Here is an 18,991-nt window from a genome sequence, read left to right on the forward strand (position 1 = left end):
TAACCTATTCCTGCTGCAGATATATACAGACATCTTTGTTGCATGTTATGAATACAATGCATGCAATATATCCATCGGTGTCTGCCGAGATGTGAGATACTGCTTCATTTCCTTTCCCCAAAGGACCAATTTTCAATTTTCAATATATGCAGAACATCTTTGCAAGTTACATAATACAATGCATGCAGGCAACAGCGGACGACAGAACTTTTATTCGCGGTAGATTTGAGTTGTGGCATTTCGAGGCCCTCATTGCTGCTCGGACTATTCGAACCACCACACGACAGTTCTTCCCGGCCATCGTGAGAACCGGGAGGTGGCGGCGCTGCAGTCGTCACTCCGCTCTCGTCTGGCGCATGGCCGTGACGAGCTTTCGGACGACGCGCAGCAGCGGCACGCTCTTCTTGGGACAGAAGTCTTCGAAGTCGTCCCGCTCCACGTCATAGGCGGCCACGCAGTAGCGGGGAAACTCGTGTGACAGCCGCCATAGCTGCGGGTGGGAGGACACCCGAGGGTCATCAGTTAACTCTTAAGTGTAGACAGATCGAAATGCGTTGCTGGACAAGCTGGTACACAGCTTGCGCTAGATGAAGCGTAACAAATGACAGCACACAGAAGGAACGATGGGAACATGGAGCGCATGTCTCGTCGTTCCTCCTGTGCGCAGTCATTGGTTGCAATGCGACTGCTGCCGTTTATCTGCAGCGTTCGCGAAAAGCCTGAAAATCCGGCTTATACATTATGACCATCTTCTCGGTTACATTCAATGCAGGAAAATAAGGAATATCCGAATCTCCATTTAGCCCTGACTTCCGCCAGTCGAGGCCTGCTTGATCACGCAAATTGTGCCTGGCCTGCGCTCTGTGCTTTCTACGTGATACCTTCTTTGGTCTCCATTCTGTAGCCTTAGCAGATCATCCGTCATCACATCTATGCGTTAAATACCCTGACCTAAAGAATCTCATCTTGTAATAACTAGGTATGATATAATTAAATTATTTGGTTTGTTCCTCCTGTTTTCCCACTACCACCAGCACACCGGAACCTAATTGTGATTATAACGTTCGCAGCAGGGGTACTGGCTCTTAGTCGCACACGTGTCAAACTTCTTGGCCTAAGCAGTGTATGGTAGCTCAGCAGATAACGCCTTGAGATAATTAAAAAGACAGAGCAAGCTGCACATTTACTAACGGTAAAGTTGGAGGGGACACTTAAGCACCACCTTAAGGGTACGGCGCGATAACATACTGGGTTAATTCCCATTTATACAGAAGGTCATTATCTACATTCACAGATCCCTGGGAGTCCTCGTACACCTCCTCGCACAGTGGTGCAGCGATTAAGCGATGAGCCACTGTCCAGTGATGGCAGGTGCTCCCAGCGGTGGGCCTTGTGCGACACAGGCTGCTCTTCCCGAGCGACCAATCATTAATTTAATTGCTACCTGCCGCGGTAGGCAGTTCGCTCACTAGCCGATGGGCAGATTGTGATGACACCGCTATGTCACGTGACCTATGTGGCATACCTGCCTCCTAGTCTGCTCTCTGGGGACCACCTGCCAGAGCCATGCCCTTGACTTTCTCTCACACCGCCTACAAATGGACAACTGGGCCTTTAATGCGACCGCGTTAAAAGCTTCCCGAGCGCTTTTTCCCCGTGAATACCTTGTTGGTGATGGTCTGCTTGTTGTCGTACGCGTAATAGACGGTCCGGTTCTCCCGGAACCGTGACAAGGCCTTCCAGTCCACGCCCCTCTCCATGGACGTCTGCTGGCAGGGCTGCGAGAGTTTCTCGTTGAAACGAAAACCTAAGTCATATGACGGAGGCCTATTTTCCAAATCTCCCAACTGGTGATGCCAGTAGCTTGAGGTTAAGTTCTGACCATCGTCCCTGTAGTCTCACTTGTGATTATGAACTAGTGAGAAGCTCACGATGGGAACTGAGGCGCCCAAATCTTGATCATACCTTCTGCGAAGGATGTAAATCTGACGCCGAATGCATCTCTTGGCTCGTGATAAAGGCCAGAAGTCTTGTACTCACTCATAACCAGTTTTCTAGCTAAGACGTTCGCAATAAAAAAAACGAAAAAATACGTGGACACCTAATTGCCATTAAAACCTCGGTGCCTGGTGCCATGCAGGAAAGCGTACGATACAAGTGGATAAGGGAATTTCCCTTTCCACCTTGCCACCTAGGTCACAGCTGGCTCTTCCGTGCTCCAACCATCGCAGGTGACAGGGTTCTTCGCGTAGCAGTCACCCTTTGGTCTCCCTCCTCTAGAATAGGAAAGGGGATTTTCCTTCCGCAGTTTTGCCACCTCCGAACCGAGTCATGTTGCAGCTGCCTCTTCCATTTACCATCCATTTCAGACGGTACATCTGTGTACCAGCCGTGTCACCTGCCAAATGGCAGGTGGCAAAGTGTGGCACCGCCGTTGGTTGTTTGTGGAGTTCTTATGCTATCGCATAACGAAAGAAAGCAACCACCCTCATACCTCCTTGAGGCCGGTATAGGAGTAGCCTAGCATGGCGTTCCTCACGGGGCCCTTGCGCGCCTTGATGACGGCCATGGAGAAGGTGAAGCACACGTTGTCGGCGTGGAGGTGGCGCCGCCACGGGTGAACCTGCCACAGACGGTGGCGCTGCGAGCGAGGCGGCATAAGGACGTAGTACGTGTTGGGACACTTGGGCAACAGGCTTGGTGCAGGCTTCAAGAGCTGCTAAAATTTATGGATGATGAACATGAGTGAGGGAAGAAATATTTTACTGAATTTAAGCAGATAGCACATGACTGCTGTAGTAGTTGTACACGTTACTGTCAAAGCAGTTGCGTAGGAGAATTAACCACACGTGTACCGGTTTAATTATCCTAAGTTTACCGTCTCTTCCCCTGGTGATGGATGCTAAGATATCTGGCTAAAGTCAGCTTTGGTACCTGCGGTACCGAAGTGTACGCTAGGCTAGCCAACCTAGCCTATACGACGTATTGGAAGGTAGGACAGTGCTAGAGCGTCAAAGAAATGGTAGGGTTTTAACGCAGTCAAACCGGGTAGAATGCGAGACTGTGTTCAGCCTGGTCGGCTCACGGTTTTTCTGGGTCGTCGGCACGTTTGGCGATGATAAGGGACTCAGGTTATGCTCTGATAGAGATTAAGCTGATCTCATCTGTTCGCGGACGACGATGATGTGCAGTGCACAGAGGGAGAGTGTGCTGCAGTTTAACACAGTGTGATCGGCTTCGGCGATAACGTAGTGCTCTTGTGCAGTGGACAGCGAAGCTCAACTGTTCGCGCCGCCGCGGGTTCGAATCCGAGTCGCGACAATATTGATTTTATTCATTTATTCAAGGTCAATATCAAGGTTCAACGATGGCCCGGCCTTTAGCTTTAGCTCTACAAAAAAGTCTATTAAAGCCACACAGCTTCGACTCCTCCTGCTGGGCAGCGTTGTGCAATTTTACTTTCGAGCACATCCAGAGAGAGTTCCTATAAAGCGGCCTATACTTTCCTAAGCTATTGTAACCGTGATAGATGGATGGTATGCGGTGCTTAACGTCGCAAAGCGACACATGGACTATGAGGAACACAGTAGCTAAGGACTCCGGATTAATTTCGACCCCTTAGGGTTTTCTAACATGCGCTGATATCTCACAGCACACGGGCGTGGTAGCCGTGGTTGAAATTATCCAAGTCAAAGCGACGGCGACTATCCTACGTTCCACGAATTCACAACGACCCGGCACCTGTGGCTAACACACGCTTGCAACTTAGCGTAAGAGCCTCACAGTATTTATTAAGAAAACAATAGGTTAACAGCACATAAACAAGGGTTATACATTTGGTCTATGTTCAGCCCTGCCATGCAAAAAATGTTCATTCATGTTCTCCAAGGACGCCTTGCCGCATAGGGCACGCTACTCACCATATATACGTCTCTGTTGTGGGAGCCGGCAAAGGGCTGGTATGGGTTCGGGAAGCGCCTCGTCTGAAGCCCTTGCATCTGCACCACTTGTGTCTCCAGGACCAGGAATTGGGGCAGCCTGCGCACACGGACAACCATTGTTGCTTGTGTAGAGGAGAAAAAAAATGGTCCGAAAGCCGCAATGTGAGCCACTTTCGTGCTTAGTATGCAGCGGCCACATCAGCGTGTGGGGCCCTGCTCTTGAATGCAACGCAAAAACAACCTCAGAAGCGGCATGGCCAACACCTTCAATGAAACTGTATACGACGTGCATTCCAAGGTGTTCATAATTGCGTTTGCGTTCAGGTAACACGTGTGTGCAGTCTTCTGCTTGGGAACGTGCAAATGTCATGTATGGCAGCAGTCAGACATCAGAAGGCGCTTCAACAACGTGATTCAGGCTAACGTGAAATAAGTCAGTAATTAGATAATGCAGTTTCTTAAGCGAATTCACGGTGGGGCAGTCTGATAAAAGAAATGCAAGCGACTATTTCTCTTTTTATAAAAGTCACAACGAAAGTACGAGGAAAGCATCAGTGTTTTGCAGCAATGTTCGTCAGGGTCGGACTCTCTCCTGGAAACAGGTTCTGGGCTTAGAGAGAGGACAGTCGCGTTATATGACGTCACTAGGGTATTATGCAGCAGGCGTATCCACAAGTTGGTCAAAGTCACAGTTCCGACACTTCATTCGTGCTGCGCGCCGTCTGCAGTACAAACTAACCAGATTTCTCTCTTGTTTACCTAGTGCTTGACAGCAAAGACATTGTTTCGTTAGAAAAGGCACAGGCATCTGCAGGACTCAACAATGCGGTAGTGGCAGAGAGTGTACTGGACGAGAATGAAGTGGGCGCAGAGATTTAAGGTTCCAGAACGACTATGCGGCAAAATGGGCCACTTGCCTGGCCAGCCGCTCGAAGAGGCCCCTGGTGAGGTCTACCGTTCTCTCTACTCGTATGATGAGGCTGGCGTTGTTCTTCATACGGTGTACAAAGCCCTGCGACAAACTTCACGTAAGTTGAAAGAAAAACACTACCTGAGAAGAGAACAGTGCAAGTCCGAATCGTGCTATAATTTGCAGGCTCCTGAAGAAGCACTCGAAACGGCCACGTTACCAGCGCCAATGAAAACTGTAGGTATGGAGTAAGTAGATCACCAGCGCAGCATATCATAACAGGCGCCAAAAAGATCTTCCCTTAATGGAGTCGTGTAGGCACCTCCTCCCGGCTCTGCATTTCACTGCTCCTCTATGCGCGTCGAAACATCACCAGAGCCCTTAAGCGTACAAGATGGTCCCTACTTGACCAGAGGGGCCCTCCTGTTTGATTACACAAAAACTCCGGCACAAGAAAACAATAATCATTGTCTCTCTCGATGTTCGCTAAAGCTGCGGTCGTCAGCGACATTGTAGTTCAGATCTGTACAGGCCTCCAGCCGTATGTATAGGTATAAATTCAAGACTACTTGCGATTACTTTTCCTTTCAGAAATCTGGTCCCTGAATGTCAGAGAACGCTACATACCCTTGCGTGCTCTTGTGTCCAATTGCTTTCTCCCCTTTGGTTGCAGGCATGGTACTACAACGTTTGGCTTACCAAATGTCGGCCAGGATATGAGCATACACGAATTCAGTCGAGAGTTTAAACTGTACCGATTGATTTTACACGCGCTAGAATGCGTTCAAAACGTTTCGAGCAGTTATTTTAACCCCCGCCATAGTTTGTAGCATAAACCTGCCTTTCGCGGGCTCATGAAAATAGACCTCCAATTGGCGGAGTATAAGCACGTGCGGAGGCTGGGAAGGAAATTTTTTAGATCAGATGTCCGGTATTCTGCCTAATCAAGAGCCCAACATTGTGGGTATTCTACGCGCAACTCTGGGAAAGCAGCTGTAGGTTCCAGAACATTACGCCGTGAGAAAATATTTTACACAACAAAATCGGCAGATATGACAGGTGGTTTGTTTAGAGCCGCTTCAACCACGACCCTCACTGCACTCGAAATTGAGCTGCTTTTTCCAGCCGCATATTGCGGTGCCAGTTTCCTGCGCACCTGGCAGAAGCGGATGAACTTGGTGCTCTCCAGGTGGCTGCCCATGACCAGCTCGACACCGCGCAGCTTGAAGTAGCGCAGGTAGACGACCAGCGCGTGCAAGACGTCCCCCTCGTTCCAGATGGCGGCCTTCCACCGGAACGACAGGAACCGCTCGTGGTTCTTGGTCAGGCCGCTGAACACGCGGTAGCCCTCGCTGTCTGCGAGGTCAGGGCAGCTGTCAGTCTTTGTCATTTGATTTCTAACTTAAAGAAGCAGTCGCTCAAAGGCTACCCCAAGTAGCCCATAGATTCCACCAAGGTAATCAACGCGCCCTTCGGTAGGTTCGTCTGCCTGAGTTCGGCTTATAGCACGCCCATGGTTAGACTTTACTACGGCCCCCGCACAGTGTTCTATTCCGGAGACCGCAGAAGCACTTGAGATAACGACGAATAGCAATAAAGGCGGATAGGTGTAACAGAAGCACTAGAAAGCAGCGTGCAACACAGACGCAAGGAAAAAAGCGGAAAAAAGGTGTGCTGACTTTCAAAAGGATGCTTAAATAAACAACACCTCTTTGAATGGCCGGCCGGGTAATGTGCGCAAACACAATTTTACCCGCTTGACCGGCCTAGCCTCTGAAAACAGGTGTAGGAAAGACGCTGCTAGCGGGCTAATTTCACTGACGTCACTGGCTGCATCTCAATACTAGACGGGTAAAATGCTGAATCGAGGAAAGAACACTCTTAGATAGACCCTAGAATGAATATATTTCAGTAAAATGTATGCGTTTGGCATTCCTATCAAAGTACTTATCAGTGATTCAGAGTACCCGTGGACTGTTGATTGTGCAATAGCCGAGGCCCTTTACCTTGGATGCTGACGTATAGCTTCCCGCTGTTCTCGCTGCGCTCAATGGCCATTGGCCCCGTGTAGATGACGTGAGTGCAGTAGGTGTCCAGGGCGTCCCCCAGCCTGTCGGCTCCGCGCCCGTTGGTGGCGCACAGCAGCACGTTGGGCGTCACCTTGATCGGGGAGTCGTCTGCCATCGCAGGGGCACGAAAAGATTGATTACCGCGGTTAAGCTTGTTGCTTGGCACGATTAATTCATCGAGAAGAAGTTGTTCGGATCAATGCCGAGGGTAAAGGATAGGCCTTGCATCGATTGGTAGAAAGAGTGTTGCCTGCTGACACTACAGCGCCCGAGTCACGAGCACGTTTACACTCGGCAGTGGAGGGCTGCGCAGACGATCCCCTGTCCGCAGTGCATAATGTGCACCACTAATTGATACCGCATATGTATATTTATTTTGAAAGTGTACCAAACTCGATATGACCTCACACTAGTACAACACCGCCATACGTCTATTTCCCTGTTCCCCACCTGCTGCTACTCGCCTGTGACATCACGCCAGTTGCGGTTAAGCAACAGACTACAAAACAGGTCTATAACAGCTTCTTGCAGTAAAACAGTGCGCGGGAAGCCTTCGCTAATCTTAGGGCATCGTAGTGTACGTATGTAGTGCCTAGATCACGTCTACAGGACAGCATTAGCGCAGAGCGAAGACCAGTGCTAGAGCTACCAGTGACCCTTGAGCTTCTGCGGAGCCTCCAGATACTGGGGTGACGTTTACTTTAGTACTATAGACAATCGAAGGATCTTAGATCGTGGCAACGTTAATTCGTTGCCTTTCGGCGCGGTATCGTCGAGATTTTATCATCGCTGCCATCGCGGGTTTATGGTTCCGTCTTTCGGAAGAGCACGCCTATACTGCGCAGAGCAGCGTCGTGTGCACGGCGCCACGATGACGAGCGGCCGTTTGCCACTTCTGAGTGCCACTTCGCTGCCAGACAGTATGAAACCATATCCTGACAGGAATGAAGAGAAATTTTGTATATTCTTCAAGCACGCTGTTCAAATCGCCCACATACGTGTTGCTAAAAGTGTCGAAGAGTATATGCATATAACGGCGAAGCAACCGTAAGCACCTCGTCCTGGTGCTGGTGCGCTTTTTAGCCTTGATATGTCAAACCGAACTGCTCACGTGTTTGTGCTGTCGTATTTATATCTCCGAATACTCAGTTGGTGATGGCTCCGATGCCACTAAGGCTTTCTTGACTCAGAAGAGGCCTCCGCATGGATACCAGTGCTGCCGTTGTTCATGAACAAGCTTATCAGATTACTTTTCAGCTGTTGTGTACCTTCGAGGACTTCTGTTACTGAAGGCCATAACTCATTAAGCAGCCAACCTGCCATCAAAGTTGATGACTTACAGCAGAGGAGAGCAAGGCACTCGGGACTAAAATGATGCCTTTCGTCCCTCAGTTAGTGTCTTTGCCACCGAATGATAAACGCTTTTTCAAGATGAATCAATACCAACCGGCCCAAACTTCGGTGCTTTTGGATAAATGCTTACTCCTTGAAGTTTGCACAGGGCTGGCCCGCGTCGCACTTAAGTCTTTTCGCTTATCACACTTCGTCTCCAGAGGGTAAATGCCGTCCTTACTCCAGAAATCACTAAATATCCCTTACAGGGCATAGCTCATGGCGAATTTGTTAATGGTACAATTAGCCGGTATCTGCGCCCGTGCAGGAAACTCAGATAAATATACTTACAATAGGTCACCCACTTGCTTCGGTGCCTTGGCGCGTCTGCACATGTGTAGGGAGAGACGAAAAATTCATGATTAAACAGTGGTGACTTTTGCGACAACAGCAAGAAAAAGAGGCGGGTTGCTGGACGAAATAATGAACCAAATGACCAGAGCAAACCTGAGGTAAATGAATAGGACTAGAAACAGTGCAGTTATCCGAAACCCCCTCAGCTTCGTACGTCACAAACATTACCAATTCATTGTTACTCACTATGTGCTTACTGAGCGAAAATATCAGGTTTGGTTGGGCTAACGTCCCAAAGCGACTCAGGCTATAGGACGCAGTAGTGAAGGGCTCCGGAAATGTCGACCACCTGATGTTCTTTGACGTGCACTGACATCGCTCAGTACACGGTTTGATTTTGAGCATTTCAGCCATTTAAAAAGCGGTGTCCTATGTATTGCAATTCATTTAGCCCTCTGACGCATGTTGTAGGCTTTTGCTGAAAATGAATGTTAGGTCATAGCCGCTTTTTTCGACATTATTTCGCCATTATATTAAGCACAGGAAGAAGCACTCGACCACTGAGAGTGCTAATGTTCACTTACGCGGCCGGTCGTTTGATACATGTGGAGTCAAGTCATTCAAATCATGCATCATAATGTGAGAGACTCCAAGGCCTTCATATTGAAGCTCACGCAATGATGTCAACAAAAGCATATATGCACAAGACTTTTCCTTGTGGCTTCCTGATGTGATTCTATACCACTCTCTCCACCGTGCATGCAGTGGCTCAATGTTTTTCGGCATTCATAATATAAACGATTTAATACTTTCTAGTGTTATCATACAGCGTTCACCTCCGTTATATTTATGATATGCTTAGCTAGTACGTTAGTACCGCAGATGAAATCGAGATGTGACCATGCACAGAACAAATATTATAAAAATGGATGTTAAAAGTATAGTTGAAGGCAGGAGGGGGAGAAATTTAAAAAAAAATTGTGGCAATGGCTGACCGACGGCGGGTGCAATAAAGTACTGGGACGAAAAATCGATGGTAGATGTGACAGTCCCGCAGTGAACTCTGGTTGTTTACGGTAAATAGGATTGCATGAAGCTTAGTTGAGTTTTACCACAGAAAACAAAATCAAGCACGTCGTTAATTATGGACCAGGACTAGGTGCCCAGGTAATTATAATGCGTAAATATGCGATTATATTTATTATTTATACTGTCATGTTGTCATTGCGAATTACCTGTATACTCAGCCTCTTCCATCTCTCTGTGGGCTGAAATGTAAAAAAAATTGGCGGTTGTTTAGCTCTGGTTAAACCTGGAGTGACGCGATAGCTACAGATGGCCCTGTGGAACTTGGTAACGTGGCCAACCACGTGACGAACCACGTGATAAGCCACGGCGCTACGCCGCCAGCAGCTGCTCCGCATCACGTGACCAACCACGTGACAGCGTGGCAGCGCAGCCACAGGGTTGCAGCGCCGCCACCGCCATGGCGCTGCCACGCCGAAGGCTGGTAATGCTACCGTAATGTAGCTCTCGCTACAAAATGGCACTTATTTCACAGTTCACGAAGCACAGCCACTATATTCCACCAACACTGTCTGATAAAGTGCCTGTCTATAGCTAAGGCGCGGTGTCCTGAGGCAGACTGTGTCACTTGAAATGTGCCGTGGCGATACACGTAGAGATGGTATATCGGTTTGGTTTGGTTTATGCGGGTTTAACGTCCCAAAGCGACTCAGGCTATGAGAGACGCCGTGGTGAAGGGCACCGGTAATTTCGACCTCCTGGGGTTCTTTAACGTGCACTGACATCGCACAGTACACGGGCCTCTAGAATTTCGCCTTCATTGAAATTCAACCGCCACGGCCGGCACCGAACCCGCGTCTTTCGGGCCAGCAGTCGCGAGCGCCATAACCACTCAGCCACCGCGGCGGCTAAGAGATGGTATATCATAGACACGGTTGGACACGGAGCAGATATAGATGTGGACGAAGTTCTCTAAATTCTCTAAATTCTTGACGTGATATGCATTACGTTTATCACCTAAATCCAACGTTCCAAACACTGGAGTTCGAGGTGATCAGTTCACCTGAGGCGAGGTCAAACTTAAGGTGTCACATTCAAGCCTGATAAGAAGCAGAGCGATATTGGCGCCGTTATTTGAGAAGTAAAGACGTCGTCCTCGCTGAAGTAAGATGGAGAGGCCGGCGGTGGTAGTGCTTTTCATTAAGGAGTAACAAAGCACGAAACTGCCGCACACAAATAGCTTCACATAATCAAAATGCGTAAGAAAATAGGGTGGGATGTCTTCTTTTATGAAACTGTTATCTTCTTCGGCTGAAAAGGTCATGTTTTCTGCACGAGCTTACATTTCCAAAAGTACACACGAGTAAACGATAACCATTCCACGCACAACTTACTGAATTCAGCATCCGGCGAGGCAGGATTCCCGAAACGGAGCGGCGGGGCTGGAAAAGAAGTGCACAAAAAAATTTTATGTAATAGAGCGCGGAGTTTTTAAGTTGAAAGGTCTTGAACTGCCGGCGGAGCGTGTTTGGAGAGTACGTGAACGCCGGACTAAGGCGATTCATTTCTTACAAGCACACTTTTAACGAAGGAATCATGGATACGAAGGCGACGTGAGCGGGCTAATAGAAAGTGCAAAACTCTTCAGAAGTTGCCAAGCCGTTGGTTGCTAGGGGCAGTTGAACAGAGACGAAACGTACTTCAACAGCGTTCAAGTTGCTTTAAATGTGACAACGGGGAGGACGGCTGTGTCGTCACAAGCGACTAAAGTCCATAAAAAGTGGATTTGGATTATGGGGGTTTAACGTCCGAAAGTGACTCAGACTATGAGGGACGCCGTAGTGAAGGTCTCCGGAAATTTAGACCACCCGGGATTCTTCAGCATGCACTGACATCGCACAGTACACGGGCCTCTAGAATTTCGATACCAACGAAATTCTACCGCCGCGGCCAGGATCGAACCCGCGTCTTTAGGGCCAACAGCCGAATGCCATAGCCACTAAGCCACCGCGGCGGCGACCCATAAATATTGACCAAATGTCGAGGCAACAGGAGTTACTGGCAACCCTTTGGAGTGTTATGTTATAACAAATGACAACGTTATAACGAGAAGGGATAATGTGCCTGAATGAACACCGCGGTCGCATTATGTCTGTGTATGGGGGCATGACCCGGCTAGGCCTTAGATTTGTATGACACTGTTCACAGCATTATTTTTTTTTCTGCTTCATGTTTAGCCTATGACACTCTAATAAGCAGACCTGCGAATTCCTGCCGTTTTGTTCCTAGCTGCTATTATAAATTATCTGGATGTGTTACGTAATTTCACTCATGCATTTTTCTTCTTTTTTTTGTTCTGAATAGTAGCCAACTTGTGCTTTTAACACAGGAATCATCCCTTCCCCTTTCTTGACTGCCGCTCGCAATTAACCAAGTAAATAAAGGAAATACCTCCCGCCTTCACCGGCACTTCTGTCTGAATAACTCAACGTTGTAATCTGCTGCTCTTTCCTTTTTTTCGGCAGATTACCGCTCATGCATAGGCAACAAGGCAGAGTAGCTGCGACCGCATTCGCGCAATTAGGAACAAAATCGTTGTAAATGGGAGTACTTACGCGCTGACATCGGCGTACCTGGAATCAAATAAAGACACAGTGGACAGAGAAGCAATTGATTTACAAGACACGCACGAACAATCACTACAGAAGGCAGCGGCAGGGTGGGGGAAGACCGCTAGCTATAGCGCTGGATTCTTGGAAACTTGTAGATGGCGATTATAGGCTGTGTCATTGTGGCAAAGAATTTTGTGTTTGCTAGAGTTTCTCGCGGCTCAGGGAGGCGGAGTTAGCAAATGCCACGGCCGGCACTCTGCCAGCATTGGAACAGATGGCATTGGTCATTGCCGAGTAAAGCAAAACAGCCGCGTTTTACAACTACCATATCCCTTACTGGTAGCACATCATGTGACGATCGGGTAGAGGGAAAATAGTTTAGCGCTTGCCTTCTTTGACATTGTTAGAGGGCACAATCGCCCTTTGACTACGAGAAAGAGGTGGAGGTGTTGCCTACATTGTCGATGCGAAGCTAATCCTGCCTATGCCGTCAACCAACCACCCTACCCTACAAGGCTGTTAACACAGTCGCTATGTGGGGTACTGATACCATGAAGCGTTGATGTACAACGGCGTGTACGTACCAGCATACATGAAGAACACAGTGACGGCGATACTCAGCAGCAGGAAGGTGGCCAGCGAGGCGGCGGTCATCCACCGAGGGTTGGACTCGGCGGCAAGCTGGGGATCTTTCTCTGCGTAGGCCCTGCGATTCGAACGCCGAGCACAGGTTTCACTGGAGTTTCGTGATATACGCCGGCTTCTCAGCCTAAAGCTTGCGCAGTCCGAGTGCAATCGCACGACCTGCGAAGGGTGCCTCGAGGTCCTTCGCAAACTATATCGCCTGCGAAACAGTGCTGATGGTCGGGAAGACGTCCCTGATCTTCCCGTGGTCGGGACATGCCGCTTTTTTACATCGCCTTACCTTCTGCTTACACTATTCTGAGCTGCTTCACTTCCCCCTTGCTACCCTTTGCACTCCTTCGCAACCTTGCATTTGTGCCTGCGCGTGCGTGTTACATCACGGCGAGCACTTACCTCATTTCTGCCAGTCACCGTGTGGAGCTACGTAAGCAAGTAGTTTCTTCTTGACGAAGCTGCCGGGAGAACAGGTTACTGTGAGTACTTTTCGTATTTACATCGCTCAGATTTTAATACTCTACGTTAGAACAGGCTGAAAGGCCCTATAAATATCGTTCTTGAGGCCGACATGCACACAAAAACCGAAGTATGCATACCTGACATTTTCGCTACGTCTATAGAATAACTGACGTCCCGATAAGTGCTATGTTGCCTCAGTCCAGAAGTTTGCAAGCAACGTTACGAGGGTGAGTTATTATTTTCAGCTCTGTAATAAAGCTGTGCTGTAAACTGACTAACACGTTTGAGCAGCGGATTTGCATTATGTTTTAGGAAACACGACGAAATGATCCTTCCTAAATAGAGCGAAAACATCGGAGAGTAAAGGGCCGACGCACCTCGTGCAGTTGGCGCTTTTAGTTAAAAATAAAAAATATATATGCCCGGGGCCTTGATTCCATCTGCCTCGGGTGACCACGCAGAGCACCTGGTACACGCAGCCAATGTGTCGCTATGTGAAATATTACGGCACTCCGTTCACCGGCAGACCTACAAGATGCAGAACCTGTAACTCCGAGTGTCGCTGCAGTAGTCCTACTGCATGAACATCTCACGGTGGTCACATGCACATGGTCACATTCTGCGTTTTTTTTTTCACGCAAGAGGACGTCTTTAGGCCTAACAACAGAGGCTTCCGCCGCAACGATCTGAACGCGGCTTTGCTAGGTGTGAGAAGGCAGTGGACAAGAAAGCTAGAGCTCGACTGATGTCTGCAGTCCGGTATCGTCCTGTTCACGAAATTAGGCAATCCCTCTCGACAGCTGAACCGTGGCGTGTAACGATCATACACGGGTCGTAATGACAGCCTTGAAACACAGCCACAGCAGCTGTGGCACCACGCTTCTGCACGGCACGCGTGGCGCGGAGTAGCCGTGGGCGGTAACCGTGAAGAACTAAACAGAAAGGACCAAGAAGAAGCGGCTTACCGAAGCTGGCAGACTGGGCAGGTTCGGGTCGGGCGGCAAGCATGAACGGTTAGCGCGAGCGTCTTCTTTCCCTTCTTTTCTTCACTAAGGGGTGCAGGGGTTTCGGCGGTTGCCGGGATGTGGCTGTAGTTCGGGGGGCGGGAGGGGGGGGGGGGGAGGCGCGCTGACCATTGTGGCGATTGAGCGCTTGTCACCTGAGAATTTGTTTTAACCTGATAGGCTCTTGTTTTGCAGAAAAAAATTGCGCCGTCGGTATCGTCGTCGGTGGTGCTGTGAGCGAAAATTGCTGATTGTGGCAAATTCCCACCGTGGCAGGTGGAAGTTAAATTAATGATTGGTCGCGAGAGGTAGGTCAGGAAGAAGAAGCAACATGGGTCTCAAAAGCCCCACCAGTGGCTGTGATTGAAACAGCCACTTGCAGGGGCAGTCGCGCATCGCTTAAACGCTGCACTACTGCGTCAGCAGTAGTATAGTGACTTCCAGTGATCTGTTAATTTAAAGCAGAGAATGACCAATTCCGCTTATATGGGAATGTAGGCAAGAACCTAGGTGAAAGAAAGGGGATACTTGTGCATGATGGATCGAAAAGCGAGCAACGGAATCGGGTTCTCGCTGAAATACTCGTGTCTAGACATAATCTTAATCGTCTATTCTTTTTATTCGCACTGCTTTCTGGCTGGAAATGAAGTCTTATCTGTCGCCTTAATCTCTTGGCGTTATTTTTCCCAATGTCTGGGTTTGTATCTATTTCAAACTTTCTGCACGAAAACAGTCTAATAATCAGTGCGCGTTCCCCCATGTATTTGCTGCAGTCGTCAAGAATTGCTTTATAGTCTCGATGATTATGTATACCTACCAAACCAAATTACCGTCATAATGGAAGAAAAATGAACGTAAAGCCGGAACTTACGCGCTCAATTGTAGATTTAAGGCGAACAACTGCTTCTCAGATGTTTATATTAACACAAACAGAGAGACAATACGGGATTGCGCATGGACAGTATTGGGCTATAATACGTGCTGTAACGTAGTACAGTCGATCACTCCCCTGCCTATCAAGAAAACAAATTATTCCTTATAATGTAGAAAGTAAACACGCAACCAAATGAAAATAAAAGCGCAGAAGACATGCATGATGCGTACCATGTAAACTGTCTAATCTACGTTGTTTAGACTGCGTAAAATGCGCCACGTTCTTCGAACACACAACTCTGAACACGCGGACACAAATCAGATATACAATGCAAAAACATCGTCTCAGGCACACAGACCAACTGTGAACCGCATAAATGCCTTGCGGCAGGACGCTGATATTCCGACATTAATGCACGACGGGAAGGAGGGAGAGAGTCTTCATTGCAGGTGCGAGGTCATACACGTGTATGGCAAAGGACATGTTACATGAAGACAAGTTCGTTCATCTGCATATTGTTCCACTGGAGGGATGTCGCCCTCGTGCCGACAAGGACAGGAAGCCGGTCACCGACGACGCAGCTGCACTGGCGCCGCCTCGCGTCTTCATTACGCTCCAGCGAGAAACCAAGAAGGCAAGCGTAAGAGGGGGCGGCAAAAAGTTAGGTGGGCGGATGAGATTAAGAAGTGTACGGGCATACGGTTGGTGCAGCTGGCAAAGGACAGCGTAAATTGGAGAGACATGGGAGAGGGCTTTGCCCTGCAGTGAGCGTAGTCAGGCGGATATGTTGGTGATGACGTTGATGAGAGGTGTGGGGACTTTTTGTGGATGCTTTCGAAATTGGTCTGAAGGAGGCCACTGCAGATACCAGATTTGTGCAGTCGCCAGTTGTCAACAAAGCAGTAGTGGCTTCACCAGGCCACGGGGACCGAGCCGTTGGTCTGCGGAGACTATGAGATGGAGACGACCGTGTCGAAGTAGGCCAGGCGGTTACAGCAGACCCCGTTGAGGATCCGCGACGGCCCCTAGGCGTCACTGCGGCCGCCCCATATGTACATCCGTTCTCCTATGGCCGACGCACAGTGGAAGCATCGCAGCTGTGGGGGCTGGCCCTTGGTGTGCAGGTGCTGTCACGGCATGCTCTCCAAGTCTTGGGTGTTGGGAGAGCAGTAGACGATACTGCAGGCCCCGTTGTCATCTTGGCCTGTCCAGAGGTAAATGCTGTCGCTGTATGTCACAAGAGTGTGACCGTACCTCTGGAGGGGCACGTCTTCAGGGTGCGATTCCTTCTGGATCTGTCGGCAGCGCAGGGATGACGTGACGAGGACCTGAATATCAATAGAATCTCGGGTGATGTAGTCCTCACCCGTGAATAAACCGTCATATGAATGGACCTCATCGTCGACGGCGGCGGCAGTGTGGTTCACGGGGTGGGGTCTGCCCTCCATTCGCACTGTCCATGTTCTTACGTGGCCACTTTCAGCTTTTTAGACTGCTGTCGAGCGCTGCACGAGCTGGGGTTGCGAATCCGCTGAGCACTTCTTCATTCTACTTTGGATTGGATTGGATCTGGGGCTTATCCCTTTATAACGGGGGGACCTTACACCAAGGTCCTAGCCAACTTTGAGACGCTACGGTGGAGTCTGTCCCGCCGTGTCCCGTTTCTATGTCTTTTTCAATGTCTTTTTCGAGTACTTCGGAGCCGCGACCTGTCATCGAGATCGCTAACTGAAAGCCCTACTCCACAAAGCCGAATGCCTCCCTACGACTGCGTGTTCTCCGTGATGACGCTCTGTATCGTCGCAATGTCCACACTGACAGGCCTGAACTGCTGCTTACGTTTTCCTAATAGCTCTATTCTGCTATTCTGAAGAGACATGAAGTGCCTGCCGCTGGCCACGTCAGCGTGTCGCACACGTACAACCAGGTACACCGGTTCTTTTTTTGTCCGGTTAGTATCGCATCGTGTTGTTGCCTTCTGCGGCCTCTAGTCCGTTATACTCCGCGCTAGTGGCTGAGGAACTTTATTTTTATTCTCTTCTTTCTGCCTCATGATAACGTTATTCTGCACTGCCAAAAGCGATCTACATTCCCTATTGACCCCCTTTAAGCTACTGATATTCCCCCTCATTTTTTTATCGCGTTGGTCTGAGCCTGCAGTGTTCTTTCCCGGCCTCCCGATGCAGTGGCAAGTGGAATGCCATTGGCAATTGTTATGCGGTCAGGTGCACAATAACGCATGGAAGTCCCTGTAACACGTGGAAGTCCAGACCAAATGAGAATAGTGTTTTAAGAATAAGGCACTATTCTCGCATAATTGCACGAATTATAAAATTGAATGTACTACTACTAAAGAATATACGCGAGCAGAAAAACAAAATAGTTATGCAGCTAAAATGGTGACCCAATATCTTCCAGGGGAATTACCCAAAGGTGAGCAGGGTTGTAATAACGGTGTAATTACTCCTTTATAAGCTACAATGCTGCATGTTCATTTAACGAATGCTTGTGGCCGAACCGCTGCTAGCAAAAGCTGCACATATCACTCTGGAACAGCAGCGAATGTGTCGCTTTACCAGTGTCGATTAAAACGAGTTAAAAACCTTACATTCCTTAAGAAAGCGAGAAAAGACTGACGCGTTAAAAGTTTTTCGCGCATATCTCAGATGTCATCGCACGCACAGCGTGACTTAGACGGTTCGAGTGTGTCAGGGAACGCATTAATGAGGGGAGGGTCGGTTAAGTCGGCTGGGGAAAAAATGTCTTTGGCCTGCTGCCCCCAACTTGCAAAAAGGAATTTAGTGCGCCAGAGAAGCCGCACGCCCTTCAAGAAAGCAGGTCATGAACTTGCAGTGCAATACGTCTACAGTGTTTCAGACTGTACGAACGAAGGCCGCTTAATATATGCAATGTGCAAAAAAGGAGAAATCCAAAGATACAAAGCGGGTATTTTCCACGATGCATACAGGAGAAGAAAATGAGATGACTGGAGCACAGACAGCCTTCCTTTACGCGTACCACTCGAAATGAGCAGAGGCAGAAATAGCTTTTTTCTTTCGGAAAGGCTCTCCATATCTCAGCAAGAGCCATGAATAGAACACAGCGCAGAAATTTGAGGACCTGTGAGAATGCGCGTTAATAAAACTGGATAAATGTATTGTGGTATACGACGTCCTCAATTTGTAGGATCTTCTTTGCACAGCAAGCGTTTAAAACGCTGTGCTGCTCCGACTGTGACAGAAGCAAAGCAAAAGATCCCAGACTCTTTGCGCGCCCTCACGGTGCGTATATAACGTTAGCTGTATCGACGCACAAACCCATCTTTGTTAAGCTCTCCACACAGAGAGAAAGAGAGAGATCGGAAATTTTGCTGAAATAAAAAAAAAAGCTAGGCAGAGACTCTTAAGACAGCTTACTTGTGAGAAGGCATAAGCCCGCCCGCTCACTTTGTGAACCCAATCGCCGCACGCTGCGGCGTGATGTAACCGGACGCGACGTAGCTGGAAATTCTACCTCTGCATGGCTCTATGCAGCCGCCGCCGCAACGCCGCCGCACCCATTCTGATCTGCGCGCTAACTTCGGGAAGGACTTCACCGATGTACCGCATCCCGGCTTAAGGGTATGACATGATCTCTGATGGCTTAATGCCCATATATGTGGAACTGGTTATTCTCTACTTAACATTCATAGATACTTGGGAGTCCTCATAGCACTTGTCGCACAGTGGTGCAGTGGTGCAGCAGTTAAGCGATGCACCGTTGACCTGG

At 48.8% G+C, this 18,991-nt stretch overlaps 2 protein-coding genes across 2 annotated transcripts; both read right to left on the reverse strand.

Annotated features, from left to right (window-relative positions):
- Positions 1 to 201: 201 nt before the first annotated feature.
- Positions 202 to 4,035, reverse strand: LOC144100062 (uncharacterized). The gene is made up of 4 exons (XM_077633107.1): positions 3,921 to 4,035; positions 2,495 to 2,641; positions 1,665 to 1,778; positions 202 to 490 (listed from the first exon to the last, which is right to left on the reverse strand). Exons 1-4 carry the CDS (start codon positions 3,996 to 3,998, stop codon positions 335 to 337), a joined length of 495 nt encoding a protein of 164 aa, XP_077489233.1. The 5' UTR covers positions 3,999 to 4,035; the 3' UTR covers positions 202 to 334.
- Positions 4,036 to 4,833: 798 nt separating this feature from the next.
- On the reverse strand, positions 4,834 to 13,342 carry LOC144102159 (uncharacterized). Its single transcript, XM_077635474.1, has 8 exons — positions 13,283 to 13,342; positions 12,829 to 12,950; positions 12,248 to 12,265; positions 11,027 to 11,074; positions 8,604 to 8,639; positions 6,858 to 7,028; positions 6,008 to 6,207; positions 4,834 to 4,953 (listed from the first exon to the last, which is right to left on the reverse strand). The coding sequence occupies exons 1-8, from the start codon at positions 13,285 to 13,287 to the stop codon at positions 4,834 to 4,836; spliced, it is 720 nt and encodes a 239-aa protein (XP_077491600.1). The 5' UTR covers positions 13,288 to 13,342.
- Between the last annotated feature and the right edge of the window lie 5,649 nt (positions 13,343 to 18,991).

The sequence above is a fragment of the Amblyomma americanum genome, chromosome 8 (genome assembly GCF_052857255.1).
Source record: "Amblyomma americanum isolate KBUSLIRL-KWMA chromosome 8, ASM5285725v1, whole genome shotgun sequence".
Taxonomy (NCBI): Eukaryota; Metazoa; Arthropoda; class Arachnida; order Ixodida; family Ixodidae; genus Amblyomma; species Amblyomma americanum.

Excerpts from the sequence above, each read along its gene's own strand:
- LOC144102159 (XM_077635474.1), bottom strand. Across the intron at positions 8,640-11,026 it reads CTCGCCGGATGCTGAATTCA|ACGCGCCAAGGCACCGAAGC; the intron begins GTAAGTTGTGCG and ends ACACATGTGCAG. Across the intron at positions 6,208-6,857 it reads GCTATACGTCAGCATCCAAG|ACAGCGAGGGCTACCGCGTG; the intron begins GTAAAGGGCCTC and ends CTGACCTCGCAG.
- LOC144100062 (XM_077633107.1), bottom strand. The coding sequence starts at position 3,998 with ATGCAAGGGCTTCAGACGAGGCGCTTCCCGAACCCATACCAGCCCTTT. Across the intron at positions 1,779-2,494 it reads CCTATACCGGCCTCAAGGAG|CCCTGCCAGCAGACGTCCAT; the intron begins GTATGAGGGTGG and ends AAACTCTCGCAG. Across the intron at positions 491-1,664 it reads AGCAGACCATCACCAACAAG|CTATGGCGGCTGTCACACGA; the intron begins GTATTCACGGGG and ends TCCCACCCGCAG.